This window comes from Pyxicephalus adspersus, chromosome 10, assembly GCF_032062135.1.
Source record: "Pyxicephalus adspersus chromosome 10, UCB_Pads_2.0, whole genome shotgun sequence".
NCBI lineage: Eukaryota > Metazoa > Chordata > Amphibia > Anura > Pyxicephalidae > Pyxicephalus > Pyxicephalus adspersus.
The window spans coordinates 29552752-29576226 of record NC_092867.1 but is presented as its reverse complement, the minus strand read 5'-3'; the positions used below and the strand labels follow the sequence as shown (position 1 = coordinate 29576226).

Genomic DNA, 23475 nt, shown 5'->3' with positions numbered 1-23475 from the left:
CAATCAAGGTGTCGGAAGACAGTCTCCGGAATGAGGAAGAGAAAGAAGAGGTAGGCGCCCTGCTATGAAAAGCGTTTAAGCGAGTTGCAAGGCTTTAGTTCTGCTTTAAGAATCTGTATATATCAGAAAAGTCTGCAAACTGTGTGCAACTGTAGTTAAATATCATACAAAAAGAAACCAGGGCTGACATATAAAAATTATAGCTGTCTATGTACAGGTCTTGCAGTCCTAGTTTCCAGTGTTTAATTCCCACTATGTGTATGGATTCTGCATTTTCTTTGAGTTTTTATGGGATTCCTTCAAGGAGAAAGTTTTTTACCTTCCATCAAATTTGTTAGAGTGGGATTGTAGTAAAAGCACTAGATTATAAACCCATTCAGGAGCAAGAAATGAATGACTCTGGAGGCTCTAAACACCAGATGAAATTATCTGTGTAAACTAATACAACTACTAAGTGGCTACCATTACAATTTTACTTTACTCATTTTAATTTACTAATATAACTTTTACATACGCTGCAGTATTATTAGGAGTTGAATTTCCAGTTTTACTATAACAGATATTATATAAAGCTTCAGCTGATTAAGATTACCCATTTTCAGTGAAGCAGTAAAAAAAATAAATATAACAAATAAATAACATTCTTCTTTTTTTTTTCATCACAAAAGATTGCTTTACTTACCTTTAGCTAATTTTTCTGCTTCTTCTACTTTGGCCTCGAGTGCCTGCTCTTGTTCTTCTTGAGTCTGTTCCTGCTCTATAAGCGTCAGCTTCATGTCTTCAATTATCTTTTCCTTTGCCTTCACATCTGAGACAAACAGACACAAGAAGCTTCAGCCTCAGTTTTCTACCATCTCATATATTCTTGCAGTAATCATGTAACTCTAATAGTAGAGCACAGCTCTACAGCTAGAGTACTTCAGAAAAATCATTTGAGTTTCTATTACAGTATCTGTAATGGCCAAATTCTGCGATATACACTTGCTGAAGAAAAAGACTGATGTTACAGAACAGGGGCTCATACACAGAATGCTCCCCACCCTGGAGTGAGAATCAGCATTTCATAAAATCAGTAACAGTAACAAAAATCAGTAACAAAATCAGCATTTTCATAAAAACAGTCACATCTATGACTTTACAACCTGTAAAGTGACACTTTCTACATTTATAGCATTGCCAATAGCCAAGCAAAGTTCAGAAGTCCTTAAGATAAAGAAGAATTCACCCATCTACCCTAAACTAGGGCTGACAGGCAAAAGAACATTTTTTTCCTGCAGTGCTTTTAGCATTCAAACAAATGCAGTTTATACAAATAACAAATCATCATGCGACCTACTTTGCGCAATCAGCATTGTGATTTATTTAACAAGTGAAAGAGGTAATAAGCCATTATTAGCTCTGGGTGTACACTGGCTTGGCTGTATTTTTACCAATGGTCCATCTGGAAACATTTTGCTTTCAGTGTTACCTTTGAGCAAACACTGTATTTGTGTTCATGCTTTATCAATCAACAACCCCGGTACTTCTCTGGTTTATTTTAATGTATATTGCCTACAAACTCTTCAGACTGTAATTTCAGATCTTTTTTAATGTCATATTATGAGCAAGTGTAACATTTCTTCATCACCTGTCCAGAGATCACTCCCTTGACAGTGTCTTCATCTGATCTTACCTTTATAAGGATAGCACAGAACAGACAAGAAGCAGGGTTGCCAACAAATTTCTGAAGTGAGACTGCTAACTCAGATGACATAAATCATGTAAAATCCTGGTACCCATGCAGGTCTTTGTTGGGCTTATAAATGTCCAATTCAGATCAGACCCCCTGTTGCAGCCTTACCATGTAACTTATTGATCTAATCACTGGGGGGACAAGGAGGCTTCTCCTACATGCCATGACTACATATTCAATCTGGTTCAACTATGGCTTTTAAAAGATAAACGGTATGTGTTTATAAGCAAAATTGTACCTGTTAGGACAGACTTTTAAATACAACAAAGGTCCACTTTATAAACTACGTATTAAATTCTATCATTGGCTTAGGTTATTTGCAGTAAACACAGGCTCATTTAAATTCCTATCCACACACAGCTAGGATTTGAAGGCATAAGGTATATCTTTATGAGGACCAGTGATATAAAAATGTACCTATTCAGTCTTATTCAATTTTGTTGCCAATCTTGATCAAGACATGCAGATTCCAAATGTTAGGTTTCTACTGTATATATCATATACATATATTTAGGTGTGCAGATAATATATGGAACTCATTACCTTGACATGCTTTCTGGTACAGAAGCTCTGCGTCTCCATTTTTCTCATTAGCGCGCTGTTCCTATATAAAAGACAGTCTATGAATATCAGCAGTGCCACAGCAACTTTTATAGGAACATAAATCATACACAGAACAATATTTGCAGGCTCTTCCATGTCAGAATGATTAACCAGCTTGATTTAGGCAGATGTCCTAGTTAGGAAGGTACCATGTGTAAACATGACTGAAATGAGAAAATGTTACTACAACCTTTACCATGCTGGCTATATTATTATCTTGCTGTTATTCCACTAAGGTGAGAAACCTTCATTCTTTTACTTGCAAAAGCCTCTTTTAAAAGCACTCTCCACATTGATCAGGACATTTTTACTAGGCCTATCACTTTTATCATTAGTTTCATGGAGATGTAACAATGTAGTAGAGGTATTAATTTAGGTCAGTCAAAAGAACATGCTCTCAAGCAGTTTCTGCCTGCTCCAACACTTTATCCAAGATGATTTTGGAATACAATGGACTTCATTTAAAATATATTTCAAATTTAGAATCCCTGTAAACCAGGATAATACTTACAAACATAACTAGAATGTAATCACCTGTGGCAGAGCCATAGATGTAAACAGTATTATACAAGCAATCGGTCTTTTATTGAGACAGATAGATTTATAATTATGATTACCTTACTAAGTTGCTGAATAGTCCTCTGCCTTATTTCCAGTTCATTAGACATCTGCTTCTTTTGTTTCTCGTGATCATTAATTTTGTTGGTTAGGGCCTTCTTCTCTTCACGCATAGAAGAAATCTGAAGCAAAGAAACCTTTAGTACATCTAAAAGCAGACTTAAAAACAAAAAAAAAGCCAACTGCATTAACAATTGGAACCCTCTAGCATGTGGTTGTGAACAAGTCTGTACAATCATAGCCGTCAAGGTCAATTGTCATCCAGCTATGTAGGAATGCTAATCGTTAATACTAACGCTGTCCAATAAGTATAAAACTGGAAACAGATACCCGATATACTGTGTAATTCAGAAAATATTTAAAATAACAAAAAATGAAGCGCCAAAAAGCTCATACTACAGTTAAGGCATATATACAGGAAAAAAAGTGAAAATGCACAAACCTCTTTTTCAACCTGCTGCATTTGCTTTTTAGCATCAGCTAGCTTCTCTTTTAACTCTGCATAGTCCTCTTCTTTTCTCTGAAGGTCCAGTTGTGCTGCTTTCAGCTGACTAGCTTGTTGTGAAAGTTCTTTCTTTAGCCTTAATAATACAAAAAAAAGTAAAAGTAAAAGTAAAACTTGATGTTTAAGCAACAGACAAGTTGGCAATCATCTCTCAGAAGCAAAAAACAGCCTTTGTTACAAAAAAAGCACATTAACATCTAAATAAAAATTATTTACCTCTATAAAGAAAAAGTCTTCAATGCCTGAACTACATAAAAGCTAAAAAAAAAATAAAAAATCAATAACTAATTTACAACTAGAGGTAAACATTTCTCATTAAAATTTTGCCCCTAAGCAGATCTGGACCCAATTTCATGCACACCGATACAGTTTAGCCAGCATTAGACTTACAATTTAATTTCTTTTGTTGTCTCTGAGATATTCTGCTCCGTCCTGTTTTTGTAATTCTCTGTACTTGAAAGCTCCTTCAGTGTTTGTTTAATCTTCAATTCCAATTCAGAATTTTCAGCAGCTAATTTCTGATGTTTTTTTTCACAATTCATGTGTTCTGCTTGGAGATCTGCCAGCTGTTTTTCCAGTGACAAAACAGCGACTGATTTTTCTTTGCTCTGGTCTTCCAAACTGCAAAGTTTTTCACATTTTTCTCTGTAGGAATCCACAAGACTTTCCAAATCTTTTATCCGCTGGCTGTTCAACAATGCTTCATTTTTAAAATCAGTTTCTTGCTTTTTAAGTCTTTCCAAATCATTGGCTGTTTCCGACAAACGCTTTTGAAGCTCAGTAATAAGCTGTTCATTCTCCTTTACAATGGCACCTTGCGAAAGTGCCTCCTGGAGATTGACTTGTAAGGTGTCCTTTGCCTTATGAAGTTCTGCCATGTTTTTCTTTAGCTCTTCAAGCTCTCTCTCGAGATGTTGGATCTGTTTGTTCTTTTTGGCAGATTCAAGAAGAACTTCTTGACACTTCCTCCATAAACCCTCTATGGCATTGTAAAATGCACTCTCCCTTCCTGATCCAATTTTATCCACCAGACTACAACTACCACTAGCTGCGAGAGAGCTCTGTAATGATTGATGAACTGTATCAATTAGATTTAGACATTCTGCATCAGAGACTTCTTTTGCCTCATTTTTGTTGAAATCATCCAGCTTACTCTGAATAGTTTTGATCTGGGCAACCTTACTGGCAGCACTCTCCTTGTTGTTATCTATCTCTTGCTTTAACATCTCAACAGTTTCTTCCAGAGTTAAAGCAAGATCTTTTTTTGCTTGCAGCTCACAAGCCATAGTTTTATTCCTGGAATCCAAATCAGTAATCTGTTCTTCATAGCTAGCAAGCTTCTCTTTTAACTCAACAATGGTCTGATTGAGGTGCTCTTTTTCACCCCTAATCTCTTCTAATTTGTGGAGCATGGTCATGTTTTCTTTGTCCTCCAATGAGTCTTTCAGCTTGTTATTGCTTTCCTTGCTAGAATATTTACTTTCCACAAGTTCTAAAAGGTACAAATTAAAGCTTGATTAAGTATAAAATAGAGTTTACAAAACACTACAGACCACACAAAAGTCAAAATGTTAAAATATTTCCTGTGTCCCTTCTAGACAAGAAAAAAAGTGAATACTTACCATGCTGGTGCACTTCAACTGCCACAATTGCAAAGCACTGGGGGGGTGCCACAACACCAGAATTGGTGCTTGTGAAATGGCACTGTGCAATAATTGATTTTACATACCAATCCCTCTATTTATTGTTGTGATTATCTTCATTTAGCAGCAACATAATTCATAGTCATTTATAAAAATATATATATATATATATATATATATATATATGAGACTCAAGCAAACCCAGTTGGGCGTATAACAACCATAGTTTACATATTCCTTTAATGTTAAGGTTAAATTACATATATAACAAAAACAATTGGTGTACTCCTAAACACATAAAAAAAATTTTAAATGTTGCATTTGCAACTTTGGTAATTCTATAAGCCTACTGTAACAACCTAAAGACAGAATGGGAAAGGAAGAGGCAATGCAAGGGATGAATCTTATCGAGTGTTTTTGTTCCTCCACTGCCCAATAAAACTGGGGTGTGTTAATGACCAAGCTGTGACAAGACATATTTACATATAATTACACAAGTGAAAAAGGGCATTTTGCTATTAAAAAAAAAAAAAACTGGTAAAGCTGCTTTTGAAATCCAGATATATGGATATAAATGGAGATTTCAACTTGCAGCTTAAAAAAAAAATTATATCTTACACGTTCCTCCAAGCATGCCTGAACAGTGTAACCTGTCAGTGTAAGGCTACATACACACGTGCAATAATTGTTGTTAGAAAACTAATGATTAACGAACGATCAACAATTATTCATGATTATTTTAAAGGAACATATTTTGCACAATTATATACATGCTGAAACGATACGATCATTCAAATACAAATACAATCCACCAATAATGTACACAAGCTAGAAACGATCGTTTGAATGATGCAGGAAGTGACCTGTACAGGAGAAAGTGTACCACGGAACTATCCATGATCACCGGGTGCACCACCCAGCATTTTGTCAGTAACCGCCCAGCTGTTTTTGGGTGGTTACTGAAGAGCTGGTTCACAATACAGGGGCTGCCACCCCCCTACATTTCCTTCCCACCCTGGGTTAAACACCGGTGTACATGTCCCCTGTGCAAACAATGGAAAACAAAATATATTGCTATGCTATATAACAATGAAATTAAATTATTACATTCATTGCACAGGCCAAAAGTTAGACAGTTAGTAGTTAAAAGTGCACCACAACATTTTTCTCCCATTTTGACTGTTAAATTTGTATTTGGACCCGTGTCCAAAGTAGGGAGATTTATCCTCTCTATTTATCATCAGTACTACTGTCGCAGTGACTAAAAGAAATGGGAAAATCAAATGTTTACGCTGTCAACAGAACAGAAGAGGGGAAAATCCATCAAATAGGAATCAATGTTAGTGGCTTTTTTAGCTTTATACTTTAACAGGTTAACCTGTATCTCTGCTGACCACTGTACTTTAAGAAGCATCTCAGAGAGCAGTGACATACAGATTATAATACCACAGCTCACTAATGGGATTTCATTTTGCATCTGTGGAGCAGAGAGAAAAACATTTGCTGGTAGCGGTGGGTCACTTCAGTATTCTAAATAGATTCTTAGAAATGCTGGCTAAAATATAAAATTCTCCAACTCATAGAAGAACCAAAATATATTTTAAGAATTGTCCGGCACTGGTAGCACAACAAAGCTAACTCTGAATGACAGGTGATGGTTATATATTTTGTACCTTGCTGAAGGAGAACTATCCATGAGTACATGATTACAGAGTGGACAGGGTTGAAAAGACATGTTCAACAGATTAGGGTCCTCTCTTGGGGCTAGACGGATTAAAGAGTTATAAGGAACCAGAATATCCTGCTTCACAAATGTTGTCCTTTCTTCTGAAACTCTAGCCCCTTCTTTAATAATGTGTACAGATACAGCTGACAGACAAACTATATTACCTATTATTATTATTATTATTATTAAACAGGATTTATATAGCGCCAACATATTACGCAGCGCTGACCTATTGTTTTAGTTTGCCCTTGCCTCCTCGCCTGAAGACCAAGTTATACCTCCACTTGCCACTACTTAGCAATCATGCGTCCCTGATCTTTGCATCGCTGTTGCATATAATAATGGCCAATGATTGACAACCTCAATGCTAAACCCTCTAACTTTGCTTATTAAAAACAGCTTAGTTCAGTCTGTCTGGGACGTACATTTTAGAGCAGCATTTCGTAACCTTTTAAACATGGGGGAACCTTGAAACAACTTTCAGATCTTCAGGGAACCCCCTCTATGATTTTTATATTTACAGCTCACAATATACTAGCATGGTAGTCACCTGTACAGATAAGAACATTCAAACATTTTATTTGTTGTGGAAAGAACAACTAAATTATACCACGTGTTAAAGCCTCATGATTTTTACCTGCACCACTGGCAAAACTAAAATGAGCTAGTACATATACAAGCCAATGAGTTATACATGACGCCAACTTTGTAATTGGTCAAAAAGTAGCCCATAAATGTATACACATGACATCCAATGGTATGGAGAGGTTGCTGGGGTATTGGCATTTGTTTTATTTGCTTTAACATAAAAGAACAAACGTGCTATTTTTATGAACATTTATAACACTGGGAGGACTTCCATCATGGCTATCAGTTATCATGTAAACCAGATACCAATTATAACCCACTATACCATTACTGGAGGACTGTAAGTGCATGTCTGCATCTCAGCTTGCACCATCCAATGAAAGGTTTTGGAGAACCAGGGCTCAAATTTATAGCTTCTTTATCCCCAGTTTCCAGGGAAACACTAACCTTTTTTTAATATTTGTCAAATGTGTTTCACCTAAACTATGTGTATAGTGATAAAGCGAGGGGGCGCAAATATAACAGATAATATAGTAATGAAAAAACAATACCTTTAGAACCAGATTGTAACGAGGATAGTATACCAAAAACAGAAGTAAATTCTTGCTTTAAATAAAGCAAAAAAAAAATTAACTAAAATGTACTTGAAAGCATTACGTTGCATATTGCAAAAAAACTCTTACATATTTTAAGACACACCTGAGCACATATTCGTGCACTAATCACAATTAAGAACTGTACCATTGAAATCTATACTTACATAATCCTCACACTTGGCTTCCCAGTGAGAAATAAGATCTTTAAGCTTCTCAATGGCTGTATCCTTTTCTTGAATCATGTCCATTAGGTTATCAATCTGCTGCCTATGTGATGACAGTTTCTATACAGAAAAAATAAATAAACGTAATTTTTTTTTTAGTAATGAAACAAGGAAAATATTTAGAAAGGGAATTAAGAATTTACTTTATCTGCTTCTTCCAGTTGCAGGTCCCTTCTTGTGGACATTTCTATATAATTCTCAAAATCTAAAGAAAGGTAGGGAAAAAAACAATACCTATCAGACATATAGCAAAAAATAATTAGCCTTTAATTTTTATTTTAATCAAAGTAGTTCCTAGACTAAATAAGGGCATCTGTTAGGCTTTAAGCTTCAAATGAATTTTGCATTTTCATACAAATTTAAAAGAATGCAAAACCTGTTTGATGCAACCAAATTCACCTGTTAGATTCTGAAAGAGGTCTGAAGTGTCCCAAAATTGGAGGCAAGCCCAAAACCCATGAACACAGCAAAACTCCAAAGCTTGTACTGATTCCTGTGTGTGTGTGTGTGTGGGGGGGGGGGCATCAAAACGTAGTCATTGCAACACAGATAAGATGTTCCCAATCCCACTCTCTACAGGCAATGCATGCAAGTGGGTAGTACATAGACTGTAAACTAACTTGGCCTGACCATACAAACATATAAGACTGCCCAGCATTTGGAATTGGAAGAAGCTTAGACAAATATAGCCATCAGCCACAATGACATAGACAGAAGAACTGCATACAGGCAGCTACTTTCAACATCATCTTTAGTACAAGAGCTTTGAGTCTACACATGCCAACTTTGGAAATGGCCATCAGCTCAAACACAAGAGCAAGTTTTAAAACAACTCTCTGTAAAACTATTAGACTGTGTAGCCAGCTTAAAAACTGCAACTTAACTTACCAGCAGCCTTCCTTTTTAGTTCCTCATGTGTTTTAACAAGTTCAGATGTCACTTGCTCTAATTTGTTTTCCAGTGCTGCAATGGTCTCTGGATCATCATGGATAGAAGCAATATGATTGTGAGCCTCTACTGCCTGCTTCTTGATTGCTGCCAGGTCATTCTGCATAGAAGAGAAGAGCCCTTGAAGTGGAATGTTGGGTTCATCAACCTGGTAAGGAGAAAGCAATATTTGTCTCCTACAGGCCCATCGAAATATGCTTTAGCATGAAAGGTCTTTCTTTCACAACTCTGCACACATAAATCCACCTGAATGTTTTTCTTACATACAGAAGATAAACGAGATAGGGACGTCTACGAATGTGTAAATGATTTCACATTTATAACCAGCTGAATCAAGAGCAGAAGAATTTCTAGAAGGATTGACAGTGATGTAGTAAAAAAAATACTTCCTCCATAGACAAAAAAGTTCTTATTCAGTGTAATGAACTTCTAGTTAATTACTGATGTCCAAGTACCTAGGGTACTAGCATCAAATGATGGCATGCAGGGTTATTCTGATCAGGCCTACAGCTTTTAGTTTGCTAGTGTTCAATCCTCCTGTCAGCAGCAGAATAAACCAAAAGTACAAGAATTCATGTGTACCTCAATGTACAAGAAAAAATAACAATGAGTTACTGGGGACAACAAGTGAATGTGTTTATTAGGGGTATAAGCGGTGTCTTTTCAGCCAGGTGATGAAATTAGAGGAATAAACAAGTACTAAACAGAACTACAACGTTTTTTGTACTGCTATTTGGAAGGCAATCACCCCAGCGGTTATTCTGCACCACCAGACAGCTCAAGCCAAACAAAAACCTGACATGGATTCTCATGGTTCCACATTCTATCTAAAGCTCACCTAGTCATTAAAAAAGAACTAGACTATGATGTATGAATTTGAGCATCAAAAATAAAAGCTCAAACCAGTACAAAAATACAGCCTACAACCCAGTGTTAAATGTGATTTGTACAAAAAAAAATAAAATAAAAAAAATACACACTTCAAAACAGGCAGTTTTTATAATTTTCCTCAGGTACCTTGACTGCTGTATCTGTTCCCAGGTCTGCCTTTTTGGAATCATCATCCTCATGTTCCTCTTCATCAGAACATTTTCTCACCAAGTCCTGTAAAATTTCTATCCTTTCATCACATCTTTCTTCCATTAGCTCTTTCTCCTTTTGCAATCTTTCACTGTAGAGGAGAATAAAATATATATATAATAAAATATTCCTACCATAAAACTTAGAACACCTTTCACATAAAGTAAAGCGTTTACCTGAAGTCGTTTTCACGTTGCATAAAGTGCTGGGAAAATTCTTTAGCAACCTCTTCACGGATTTTAAGCTCCATTACAAGTTTGTCCCTTTTTTCATTGACCAGCTGATTTTTTAAATCATTGACAAGTTCCAAGAGTTTCTGACTAAAAAAAATAGAATATAATAATGATGCACAGGAAAATAGGAACAAATAAGACCAGAAATCCATCCTTCTCAGAACTGTGGGCTTTGCAGGATTCAAGCGGGAGCTGTACCCAAATGACTGATCAGACTTGCAGGTAGATGATTTTTAAACACCTTCAGAAACCACATTTTTTGCTATGAGGTGGTTTCTGGATTTAAATAAAAGTTAGCTCAGAGCAGACATGTACACTGTGCGCAAACTGCTTTAATAAGGTAAGTGGCCAGTACACAAGAGCAGCAGAGAGAAATGACACCCATGTTTGGAACCAAGTAGCTAGGGCTTGCAAACACATCTCCCAATTAAAAGGGGAACTAAATCTGTGCGTCTCACCTATCCATGTTCCAGCACCAAGCACCATTACCTCCTTTTACAGACTATACTTGGCTATCTTGGCTGTGCCGGAATGATGCAACTCAACACATGGCATTTTGGCGGACACACAAAGGAAAGCCAGGATTGCCGGGTTAAGAAACCGTTATTATTGTAGAAAGGACATCTCCTGCTCCTTTCTGCAATAATGACCTGTCCGATTAAACTAAAAAGCAAGATGCCAGGTACCAATCTTAGACTTAAAAAAGGTAGAAACAGTGGTAAAACAATGAATATGACTGAGAAAACACAGACAGAAAAGGACTAGATAAACTTACATCATAGGTCTCTTTCTTAATGAGAATTTCTTCTTCTTCATCCTCATCCTCATCCTGTTCTTCTAGGTTGGTGCAGTCAAGACATTCGTCATCTTCAAAATTCTCATCAAACTCAGCATCCTCATCTTCTAGAACATTCTCTAAACGGGAATCCCATTGTACTGTTGCCCGTCGTCTTGATAGCCACAGCTTGTTGTCCGCATTATTGATTATGAAGGAAACCTCTCTAGCACTCTTTCCTTGACTGGTTTCTGAGGCTTGGCTGGATTCCAGAATAAGAACCTGCCCAAGAAAACCACATTCTTAAAAAGTCATAGAGGATGATAAGTCTGTGCTGGAAACCAGCATCAGGTTCTTTTATGTCAAGCATGGTGAAATTTAATCCTTGGATTTTTTCGCTTTATATAACGTGTACATTTTGTCTCTATTTTTTTTATTGCATACAGTATAATTACACAAGTAAAAACAATTGTATACTGAAAAATTACAGACACAGATTTAGGGAATGACAACGGTATTCTTCAAAAACACAGCAAATACATTACAGTCTGAAAGATTACTGAAACCCAAAAGTAAAAACAGGGTTACCATAAAGTTGACTAGAAATATAGATTCTTGCTGTCATTCTATTTATTGCAACTAGCTTCACAAAAATATTTTTCTCCCTAAATGCAGCAATATTAGTGTTTTGGTTTTTTTTACAATTTAGCTGGAGCAGGGTCACAAGCTTGCTGAGTTAATATAATCTTCAAGAACCCCTTCCAGACATTATATAAATATATTTATATATCATCAACATACTACACAATGATTTACGGAGTCTATGGTCTTGTCATTACCTGCCCAACAAGCAAGCACAGGATCTAAGGTCCCTGCCATAGTCGAAGTATAATATATAACATAGTCTTAATACTTTTTTCTTAGGGTCAGAAGGGTAGCCAAATTACCCACCAATTCATGTTTGAGGATGTTTACTCCCAAATCTCGAAAAACAAGTGCCAACAGTGCTAGGTACTTTTAAAGAAATAAAAATTAGAAGGCTCACCCAAGATAATAGGAAGATGATAATATTTTGCAAGCATATTCTATATTGCTCTGGGCAGAGTAGTAGTAGTAAAACTACTGATGAAAAGGGCTATAACCTCCAAGGTTGTATTGCTACTTGTAACTTGCTATCTACTTCCTGTTACTTCTAAGGTTTGGTCTCACAGAAAGAAGAACAAATTCAAAATTCTGCATATGTCACCAACAAAAGAGGATGTTAGGGAAATCTACCAGGGACACTTAAGTTAAAAATAAATATATAATATAGCTTTTCATATTTAATTAAAAAAAAAGCACTTAACAATGTTCCCAATTAAATGCTCCAGTTAAATGTCGTAATGCAGGAATGTAAAGGGCATTCTATTGTAGATGATTTTGTGAAGACACAGAATAAATGCAGTGAATGACAAAGCATAGATAATCCATGGCATCCATTTTAGTAATACCGGCCTTGTAATTAATTTCCTACGCAAATTTCATTGTTCTCAAGTGTAAAGCAGAAATAAGTAGTAAAAAAAAAATGTACAATTAAGATTAAGTGTGTTTCCTTCCATGTTCCCACCTAATCAAAGTCTTTCAGTATAGCCTTCAAACATTAATCAGGAAAGCATGGTTCTTCCACTTTTTACCTCATCAAAAGAAAATTACCCCTAACAGCAGTGACCGATATCTATTTTTAAATATAAATTCAAATGTGAAGTATAAAATTCATGCTACAGTAAACAGATTAAACACTAAAACACACGTGCTCATCGTTTGCCTTTTTTGCATTATATCAAAGCATATCTCTAGAGAGTAAAACACTGGATGATGTTTTGGAGCTGCACATACCTTTTGGGCAACAGCAGAGAATTTGAGCACATTAAGCGTTTCATCATAGGCAGAGGCTGACTGGCTGATGTTCACAATCATGCACACTTTTCCCTTGCCACTGAAGAAGCTCTGAAGGTAATGTGTCAGTTTGCTTTCTCGGAAAGGCACATGTTGCTGGATCCTAGACAGACAATATTTGTCAACACACAAAGCTCAACAAGGGACAGCAGTTGGATTCAACTTATAGTACCTACAATTCAGCATCAAAGTACATTGAATCAGAAAAAAATATATAGCAGTTTATGAATCCTTAGATGTGGAGGCTGCATTAGAAGAAGAAGCAGTGCAACCCTAGGACAGAAATTGTGGGACTACACAATGCTTCCCCTCCCTCAACTTCATAACAATGATTTGTTTTGTAGCTCATAAAAAAAGTTGATAATGTGGAGTGCATGGCACTGGGGTTATGGATCAAGATACTGTATTTTTTAAAACTTTTACAGATAAATATAAATATTTTGGGCAATACAGATCTAAGATGATAAAAAAAGTTGATTGTCAGGGTTTACATACATATATCTTGTGCACCCAAACAGGAGCATTCCACACTAGATTGATGAATGATATGACTGATGTGTTAAAGTGTATAGGACACCAATGTGGCAACACAGACATCATAGAGCTCATATAGGGCTTCCTTTCCTTACTCTAACTGGTGTAGTGGAAAGGATAAAATGTGATGCTGGGTAGGAATGGAGTAAAGAGAACCTGTTGCTTTACCACACAAGAGCAGGCCAAGGTACACAACACACTGCCAAGATTTGCTTGAAAACCCTACTTAACCAAAAAACCATTAATCAGGTTGACAAAACTTTTATATATAAAAGCATAGTGGTGGACATTACTAATGTTAAATAAGCAAACAAGCTTTCCATATTTCTATCCTTACAGCTCACTTAATTTTCTAACAGATTTTACAATATCCAGAAAAAAAAAAAAAAGACAGATTGAAAGCATGTTGACTTGCAAACACATTAAAGGCACTTTCAACAGAAACTGGAAGCGATAACATTTAGAAAACAGGAGTAAACAGATGCCAAGGGATTGTGAACCTACTTTGACTGCTGGCTGTTCTTCAGCGCATTGATACATTTGCCAAGAATCAGTAAAGAAGTGTTTATGTTCCCACTCTCTTTTAGCCTTTCACCTTCATTTTGCGTTTTTGTGCATCGTTCAGAGCCTGCCAAGTCGCACAGTGCCAGTCTATAAAATGTATATAAAAAGGTTTAATTTTTAAGTCAGGAGAGGAATATACATTTGGTTTTACAAATGGGCAATCAGCTGCATTACAGAAAAATATATTTAAATGTGTAAACTGTATGCCAAGAATGTAGCAAATGAAAAAACATTTACTAGCTGTCTTCCAAAATCCTCTTAATTAGATATGATTGGGCACAACCAATAAAGGATCTAGCAACAAAATGTTATCTTCAAGATGTCACATAATTGAAGCACACTTTGTTAAATCCTTAAGCCTTCAGTTTCAATTAGCTCAGTGCATTCCAGGTGCATCAAAACAAAAGCAGCACAAGATGAAAAGCCTAATTTTTTTTTGTAGTGCACACTCGGTGCATTATTTGCCAGTGTGAACCAAATCCAATAGCTTCTGTATTCAACAATCTGTGCCTATTATTCAGACAGACTGAATTTGCTGATGCAAGCAGAAAGCTGCAGTGGGGCGCAAAGGAAATGGTGAAGTACACCTAAAATCCACCAATGGATAAAGTTGAACTCCGGTCTTTAGCTTGGCACAGCTGAACAATATCCTCTCATGGATGTAAACTGCTTTTTCTAGTTAACCGCACACTGTAAGAAGCTGACTGTGTGCATTTGGAGCCCCAGCTGCCGTTTCAGGCAAAAAGCTGTTCAGCATCATCCAATTCTTCTCACCCCAGACTGTCCCGATCCAGCCACCTATAATCATTGAATTCTAGTTTTTATTAATGGAGGCTGGGCATCCGATATGGATGGGATGGTACTACAGTAACATCCTAAAGTAAGGCAGAGAAAAGACCTGTTGGGTACTGGCATATCAGCACAGCACTAGCTATTTTCCCATTGCTAGGAAAGTTGACAAAGTGTAAGCTAACTGCATTTAAAGCTGAACTTCCTGCTAAACAAACATTGTCTAAATAAAATGTAAATGAATATTACTTAATTTTCTGGGCCCTTTATGCTTTTCTTTTAGATCTATACACTAATCCTACACGAAACAACTCCTACAATTACAATAGCTGGGAAGTGCTGCCATCTCCTTTGTGCAGGGTGATTGTTCATTTAAGCTGTATAAAGAGGTGGTTTTCTGATTTGACACACAACGTTGAACAAGAAACTATTACCTACATTATGCTGAACAGTACATAGTTTTGACGAAAGTCCACCAGATATTGCTGAAGAGAAGTCACAGGCTTTAAATGTAAAATGTTTAATTCCCGGCACATTTTGAACACCAAAGTGTTTAGAAGACACAAATATTTCTATACTTACTCGCTGACTCTGACCACTCGTGGAACATCTCCATCTTCAATTTTTAACAGGCGAACTGTAAATATACTGTGACTGTAAAATAAAAGCAACATTGAAAGTATATTTGAGATATTTCTGGTTTCTCCCTAAGGCTAAGGCTGCTATAAAAGAAAATAAAAAAAAAATAATTGCCTATCTCACTGTGCAAATCTGAGATCAGGCTTTTTTTTTTTTTTTTTTTTATACTACATTTACAGGAAGGCATGTCATCCAATCTTGCACCTGTGCAGTGGGAGATTGGGTGACACCAGCGAGAAAAGTAGATGGCGTTGGCCAATGTTCAGTCTATGCCAGGAAGAAGGGGCTATGTGGGACCGGTTGGACTAGGATTGCAGGGGGATCGATGGTTTTCCACCTACAAAAAGGTCTTTTTTAAAGAAAGTTTCCCTTTATATAAAAAAAGCATTTCAACTGCAACTTTCTCTGTATAACAGGGATGTAGTTGGTATAAGGTTAGATACTTAGGAGAACACCAGAGAGTCTAAAAAATCCAGTCCCAGGATACAGAAACCGGCTTTGAAACTGGCCAAAAGTGTAAAAGTAAAGTCAAACCATTTTAGAACAGTGTTTGGAAAAGTTAGAAGGCAATGCTTGATTTTATTGTGATCTGTGTCTATGCTAGGTAGATACACACCATTAGTCTTGGTGACTGCTGACAAAAAGACAGAAAATGACATATTTTTGGAGCCCCCTACTAGAAAAAATGGTGAGTGGAAAACTTTCAATGGAAAAACTGTCCCACTAATAACTTTCAAAAAAGAACATTGAAGACACATTGAGATATCCTCTGACGTGATGTTGTGGCTTGAGAAAGGATATGCTGCCAAACGTCTCCCTGAGGGTAGAGGGGAAGAAATGATGAACAACAGCTTTCTTAACCCTTCTAGAAGTGAAACCATCATAAGGAAATGATGGGTCACCTTAACTGACCCAAGAGGCACAAATTGCTCATTTCTCAAGGAACCCCTAGCAACCTCTGGAAACACAAACCTGGTTGAGAAACAACAAATTATAATATATAAAGAGGCTGTGCATTTCTACTCCATCGTCCAGCAAAGGAGATGGATTGTTATTATTGGCCAAACTATGCAAAACAGAGGCATAGGGATCTTGTAAGTCAATACCAATGGAATTATAGTGCAAGTTCCACTCCACATCTGTGTCTAGAAGCTACCTACCTTCTGCTGGATGAACTGTTCAGCTTGGTAAAAGCAATACTCTGAAACTTTTTCCCCAAAGCAAGAATTCTGCATGCTTCTTTAGCATCAGAAACCTGTATCCACTGGAGATCTGCAGAAAACGTACCAATTGAAAGTTGAATCAGAAGTGTCAAATTTGTGTCCCGTCTCTTTTGAACAGATATTTACACAAGTTTACAATTAGGTAATACATAAACTATAAAATGAAAGTTTACCTTTAACAAATGAGAATCCTTTAATGTCCTGAGCAAGCCTCAAAGTCTTCCTTTTATAAAATTTGTCCCCAGTTACTGGATCCATCAGATCATAAATGCACTCGTTATAAATTTCACAGAATGAAACCCAAACAGAAAACTTTGTTGATTCATCCGAATCCAAAGTAAATCCTTCGGATTCTCGTAAGCGTTCTTCAAAGTCAGACGGGGCACGGGAGTAGTTAGAAAGTCCTGTGGAAGAATACAAACAGATTACTTAGATGCCAAAACTCTAAACTCTATCGGAATGGGTGAAAGAAAAAAGAAATCAGTACTGGCTACCCCAGTGTTTTTCAACCGCTGTTCCGCGGCACACTAGTGTGCCTTGAGAGATCTTCGGGTGTACCGTGGGAAATTATCCAATTTCAGTTAATTGGTCCCAACATGATTTATTTACTGCAAAAAATTTGTCTTCATTTGTCTATACCAGCGATGTATAGTGATAGGCAGAACCAAAAAAAACTCTTCCACTAGATGGCAGCAGTAGCTAATTTACGTGTCTGACTTTTTGGTGGTGTTCCGTGGGATTTTTCTAATTGTAAAATATGTGCCGCGACTAAGAAAGGTTGGGAAACACTGGGCTACCCTATAGGAACTACTTTTTTTAGATGGGCTCAAAAGAAAATTCCAGCTTATAGCCAAATGCATCCAACATGCTGAAAATAAAGCCCTAATTCAAAAAATTAGCGTGAGAAAGCGTAACTTTTTTTAGCCAGTCTTTTTTCCACATTGATCCCATTGGGGAGATTTTCCTTCTCTTCTTCCGTGGTCCCACATGGAGAACAAATAACAAGTGTGGAAGAAGCATAAATCATTGTATACATACACACATTCACTAAATTTTACATTTACTGCAACCACAAAAATAGTGACCAACTATGATAACTAATTGTCCATAAACTTCACTTTTTTTTTTTTTTACTTGCTAGTAAGCCTATGTGACAGTAATATATATGAGTCTATAAGAGCTTGTTTGAGGAACTTTAGGTTGCAAGTACTACTACTACTACAAGCATTATCTGGCTTAGTACATTATTATTAACAAGTATTTATATTTTACATACAGCAATCAGCATATTCTACTATAGCAACTATTCAAAAATGCACCTACACCAGTCCGTCTTACAATTTTGTAGATTTCAGCAAGATATTAGTGATGCATTGTACAGGTGAGTCAAAATCTAAACAAATTCACATCTCCCACAATATATAACACTGGATACATTACCATCATCAGTGAGCAACTCTGTAGTGTCTTCCGAGGTCCTGCTATTGTTGCTCCTAATGCTACACTGAGGATCAACCTAAAAAAAATATAAAAATAAAAATATTGCGGTTGATAAAAGGGTAGAATGCATACACTCCTCTGGATTGCAAGTCCTCAATTATGCTTAAGTTAATGAACTACAATGAAAAAAATACCAGACCTGAAAAGTAGAGACAGGAGACATATACAACAAATAAAAAACACAAATAAAGACACATGCTTACTTTAGGACAAATTAGGACATGACCAGGCAGGTCATTATCACAGGAAGGTAGAGACCCTTCTGCAATAATCATTCCTACCTGCCTGATGCAGCTTAGGGGCCAGGATATGCGGCAATTATGGCATGCACCATAAATAAAGTCCTGTGCAGAAGTTACATCCTGCCCAAGATGCCTAATGATCCAGTAGGAAAAGGAAGAAGATGGCTGTGCCCTGAGATGGAATGGGGACAGATGAGTATAAGGGGTTTTGTTCCACTTTAAGAAAAGAGGTAACACACAGTGACTAATAAGTATCCATGTAGCATGTTATTTTTGGCAAATATATTGAAATAGTAATATGAAATATTAATAGGCAAAAATTATTTACTATCCCCTCATGTACACACATCTGCCCAAAACTGTTGTCAAGCAACAGAACATGGTAATCCTCCAAAAATACAGTTTAATGTCAATTGGCCAAGTTTGTAATATAAATCTTTTCCTGTGCAAGTGACAGCGCTATAAAATAGAGGATATGAAAAATGTCATTTCAGGAAACTTCATGACAAAGAGCTCAATCTGTAAGAACACATAGCTAGCATTCAAGGATGACTTGAAGTACTAGTAAATGTTGGCTCCTTTTAGGTTTTAGATGACAGTTATGTATTGCCTACATAAAGTACGACACGTGAACAACAACCAACACAGACAAGAATATATCAATAATCGCAAGGATTAGCTCATGAAATGGGAAACAAAGCGTGTTAATCTTTCGGGGATTTATAAATATCAGAGCAGAAAGGCTGATTTTCCTGCAGTGTTGGACACATATATGTTAAGACACATACAGTCAATCTGATCTATGTTGAAATAGATAAATCAGGGTTCAGATTGTATTAACTTCTCTATAAGCAGAGGAGCCTTCACAAGATTCAGTGTCTGATGTATGCAGGAATCTGAATATGTGGTTGGCCTTTATTACTGCAGCAGCAATATTGGAGAATACCAGACTGTTCAGACAGGCAAAGCTTTAGCACTTCTCTATAATGCCGATATCCACGTCCCCCTTTCTGTCTCCTAAACACTAGCCAGGAATGCACCCAACAACCTAATGGGCCAGCAGGAACAGTGGAAGATCACAAAACATAGATCATGGCCTAAGACTTTAGAATATAGAATTTTCACCAATAACCATCCTCCTTATCTTCACACAGATCCCACTGATGTCATCAACTGTTTGAAGGTCATATCAAAAGTGTGCACAACTTTCTGGATTTGTCATGAGGCACTATGTATTTTAGGTTCTTTTGAGAAGTACCATTCTACCTTGGAACTGGATTTTATGTGCTTCACACAATATATTTATTTGTAAATATCGGTTAGGAATATGATTTATGTTTAGCTTTGCCTTACAGTTTTCCCCAATTTTCAGTGTTAAATTGTAATAGGTTCAACTTGCGATTAGTTTACCTAGCACCCTCACCACAACTGCAACCAGAACAGGAGGGGGTTGAAGAAACACGTGATTGCAAAAAGGCAAATATTATTACCACCTTAGTCCACCCAATCTATCCCAAAAAGACTCTTCACATAGGTTTACAATTCAAATATAAAGCCATAGTATATTAATAAATATGAATCACATCAGCCATTGAAGAAGATACCTCTTTAGTGTGACGAAGTACGCCGTTTTTGAATGCAGCTTCTGTTCTCATTTGCTCCTTGGTTAACCGTATATAGTCTCTGCACCGGTGAGGTTTTATGTCCATCTTGGAATAGACTTTTCCTTCAATAGTGTTAAAAAGCATGTCCATTGATCTTGGTAAGATGCCTGCATCAAATTTTGTACCTGTGATAAAAAAGTGAAAGTGTTACAAGCCAGCATATGAAACAGGAAGAATTAATTGGAATGGATAAAATAAGACATCAAAAAAAAAAATCTATGTGGCATAGTCCATTACTGGTAAATATGTAATATGTAAATGTAATATGACTTCAAAGTGTAAAGTACACCTGAATTATTATTAAATAATATTTATTTAGCTCCAGCATATTAGGCAGCGCTGTACATTAAATAGGGGCTGGACATGACAAACAGTTCTCAACTCAGATTTTTTTTAAGCTGGATGGCAAGCAATTGTAGGCCGTGGCAGCCCCTGTATTGTGACCCAACTCATCAGTAACCACCCAAAAACAGCCAGGTGGTTAGTGAAAAGTGTCGGGTGGTGTGCCTGGCAAAAGGGGGTGGGGAGAACACTGCAGACAGATACAAACAGTGACACAGGAGGAGGAGAGAACTCTGTCCAGAAGGGCTTACACTCTAAGAGATGCATGCCATGAACTTTTATATATCTTTGAGTGACTTGAACAAGCTTTCCAGGTCTCCATTAGCTTTACCAAATTCATTCAGCTGCCGATGAGGACAAGATTTTAGAAAGCAATTAGTAAATTGCATGGGAAACATTGAAAATAAGCCTGACTCACATCGACAACTTATGTAGAAAGCAAGCATTTTGTAAAAACAGGGTCAAATAAAGCACAGAACCCAAAAAGCACCCAGCAGCGACAAATCAGGACTTAATCTGAAATGAACTCCAAGCAGAAATATGTACCCGAAGAGTACTTCTAAGTACTGCAGAACTACAGTTACACACATCTGAAGCAAACCTATGAACTGGCATATCCACCAAGAGCAAGAATCCCAAGCAACAAAACCAGCGTCCAAAGAAACCCCAGGCTTAGAGATGAGTCTGTGTTTGAGATGTTTCCAATTCTAAAAGCAAATAATTGCTGCTGCAGGTTTGACAGAACGTTGAAAAACAAAACTGTTATGCAGTATAAAAAAAAAAAAGCAGCAAGTTCAGATAAAAAGCTGCCAGAGTTGGGGATGCAGAGGTCAAGCTTGCGATTAACAGCCCACAGTTGGATAATTTAGAAGGGTGATCGTGTTTGTTGTGCTCCGGAAAAAAAAACAGCTTTAAGTAATTTTTAGGAGTGATGTCTCACTTTACAGCTTGGCTTGAAGATGAATTGCTTTGTTTGATCTAACAAGCTGCACCACAGTACAAAAGAGGGAAAACTACTTTAAAAGACAAAAAAGGAAATATGAGGTTTAAATTGTGTTTCATATAGAAGAAAAGAAGTAGAAAAGATCAGAAGGTGAAGAACAGCTCACAGGGCATTTTAACTGTTGGATCATTTGTTGACTTGGGTTTCTTAAAGTGAACCTGTGCCCCGATCATACACATTAAAGTATTTACTTAGTCCCAACAAGCTATAGTAAAAGCAATTTACAACCCTTTGCCTGCTAGCCTAATATTTGGGCCTTTTGCTGCTGGAGGTTTGTATTTTACCATTTTTCCCATCCATATAATTTTTATTTGGGGAGAATGTCCTAACAGATGCTCTAATCACTTATGTATGTATGTATGTATGTATGTATGTATGTATGTATGTATGTATTATTATATATATATACACATACACACACACACACCCACAGCAGACAGAACAAACAGAAAAACGTGCGACTGCCAATGCAGGAGTTTTACAATACTATCGCAGTGGTGGTTAAAAAAAGATAGCAAACCAGTAGATATTACCTTACAATTCAGTTGTTTCATTTTTAGGTTCGTTCAGATGGGTGGGGAGGTTTCTCATGTCTGGGAGCTGTGCTCATGGCAATACATGTAGTGATTCACTTGCAGCCACCCATTAGGAATAAATGAGGGCAGTAGTTAGAGGTTGGGCACTGCACTGTAAATGTTTAGACATTAGGGTTATACTCACGGAGGTTGTAGTGAAGTTATCGCTTTCTCATGCCAGGAAATCGCAGCCTTGGGGGATGCAACATGTTTCTCATGTAGGTATTAGGACTGCTAGGTGACTGCCCCCTGAATATAACTTTCTTTTAAAATAGGGAGCAGAGCTTAGCAGACTAGCAGCAGGAACAGGCATTACGGTGTGGCTCCAGGTGGCTGGCACACCGCCAGTAGGTATTAGGACTGCTAGGTGACTGCCCCCTGAATATAACTTTCTTTTAAAATAGGGAGCAGAGCTTAGCAGACTAGCAGCAGGAACAGGCATTACGGTGTGGCTCCAGGTGGCTGGCACACCGCCAGTACTGCTGCATTGCTTGTTAGACAAACAAATGGTATAACATTTACAGGGGGTGGTAGTACTGAACTGTTCACCGCCACCACCATCCATTGTTTATGGGCCATGACCTCACCAAAAAAAAATAACTTTTGTAAATGTATGTATATTGGTTTGGATGTAAAAGGTTGACAAAAATGTCTCGGTACAAGTTATTTGTACAATGTAAATTACTACAAGTGATCAGATCATCAAACATGTGACCATGCTTTTTGCAGAGTACAATTAAACCTTTTTCTGGTCCTGAGAATGTATGCCTATATAGTGACATCTAGTGGTCACACAAGAAAATGACATAAATCATAAAGTCCATCAATCTATTTATCAATCATTAGGTTATGAATGCAAACAACCATAAATCATATCAGACAATTTTCAGGTGAAGTAAATGTTACCACAAAACGAAAGACAGCAGTGGCTTACCTTGGAAAGTAAATGTTTTTCCAGCATTGGTAACTCCATATGTAAAAATCAGCCGATTCTGACCTTTCATAAAATCAATCACTTGTTTTTTAATGGTTCCCTCAAAAAACTGACTCTGACTGGTCTCAGGGCCAAATACCTGTATGGAAAAACAAAGGAAGAAAGTAAGATGCAAAGGGCTTGGATAGGATATATGTACAATGTCGTAAAAGCAGAACAATTTCAGGTTAGGAAGTAGGTGGTGACCCCAGCAACAAAAT

The 23475-nt window shown here is 37.0% G+C and overlaps 1 protein-coding gene across 1 annotated transcript in view; it reads right to left on the bottom strand.

Annotated features, from left to right (window-relative positions):
• KIF20B (kinesin family member 20B) overlaps positions 1 to 23475 on the bottom strand; it is a gene marked incomplete in the record, with an annotated part of 49850 nt that overhangs the window by 19763 nt on the left and 6612 nt on the right. The window contains 20 exon segments of the mRNA XM_072424897.1: positions 683 to 808; positions 2276 to 2336; positions 2953 to 3075; positions 3396 to 3534; positions 3849 to 4950; positions 7967 to 8021; positions 8176 to 8295; positions 8379 to 8440; positions 9124 to 9331; positions 10201 to 10354; positions 10440 to 10579; positions 11272 to 11553; positions 13147 to 13309; positions 14245 to 14391; positions 15676 to 15747; positions 16893 to 17004; positions 17129 to 17359; positions 18396 to 18471; positions 20302 to 20486; positions 23216 to 23354. Coding sequence (XP_072280998.1) covers positions 683 to 808; positions 2276 to 2336; positions 2953 to 3075; positions 3396 to 3534; positions 3849 to 4950; positions 7967 to 8021; positions 8176 to 8295; positions 8379 to 8440; positions 9124 to 9331; positions 10201 to 10354; positions 10440 to 10579; positions 11272 to 11553; positions 13147 to 13309; positions 14245 to 14391; positions 15676 to 15747; positions 16893 to 17004; positions 17129 to 17359; positions 18396 to 18471; positions 20302 to 20486; positions 23216 to 23354 — 3697 coding nt within the window.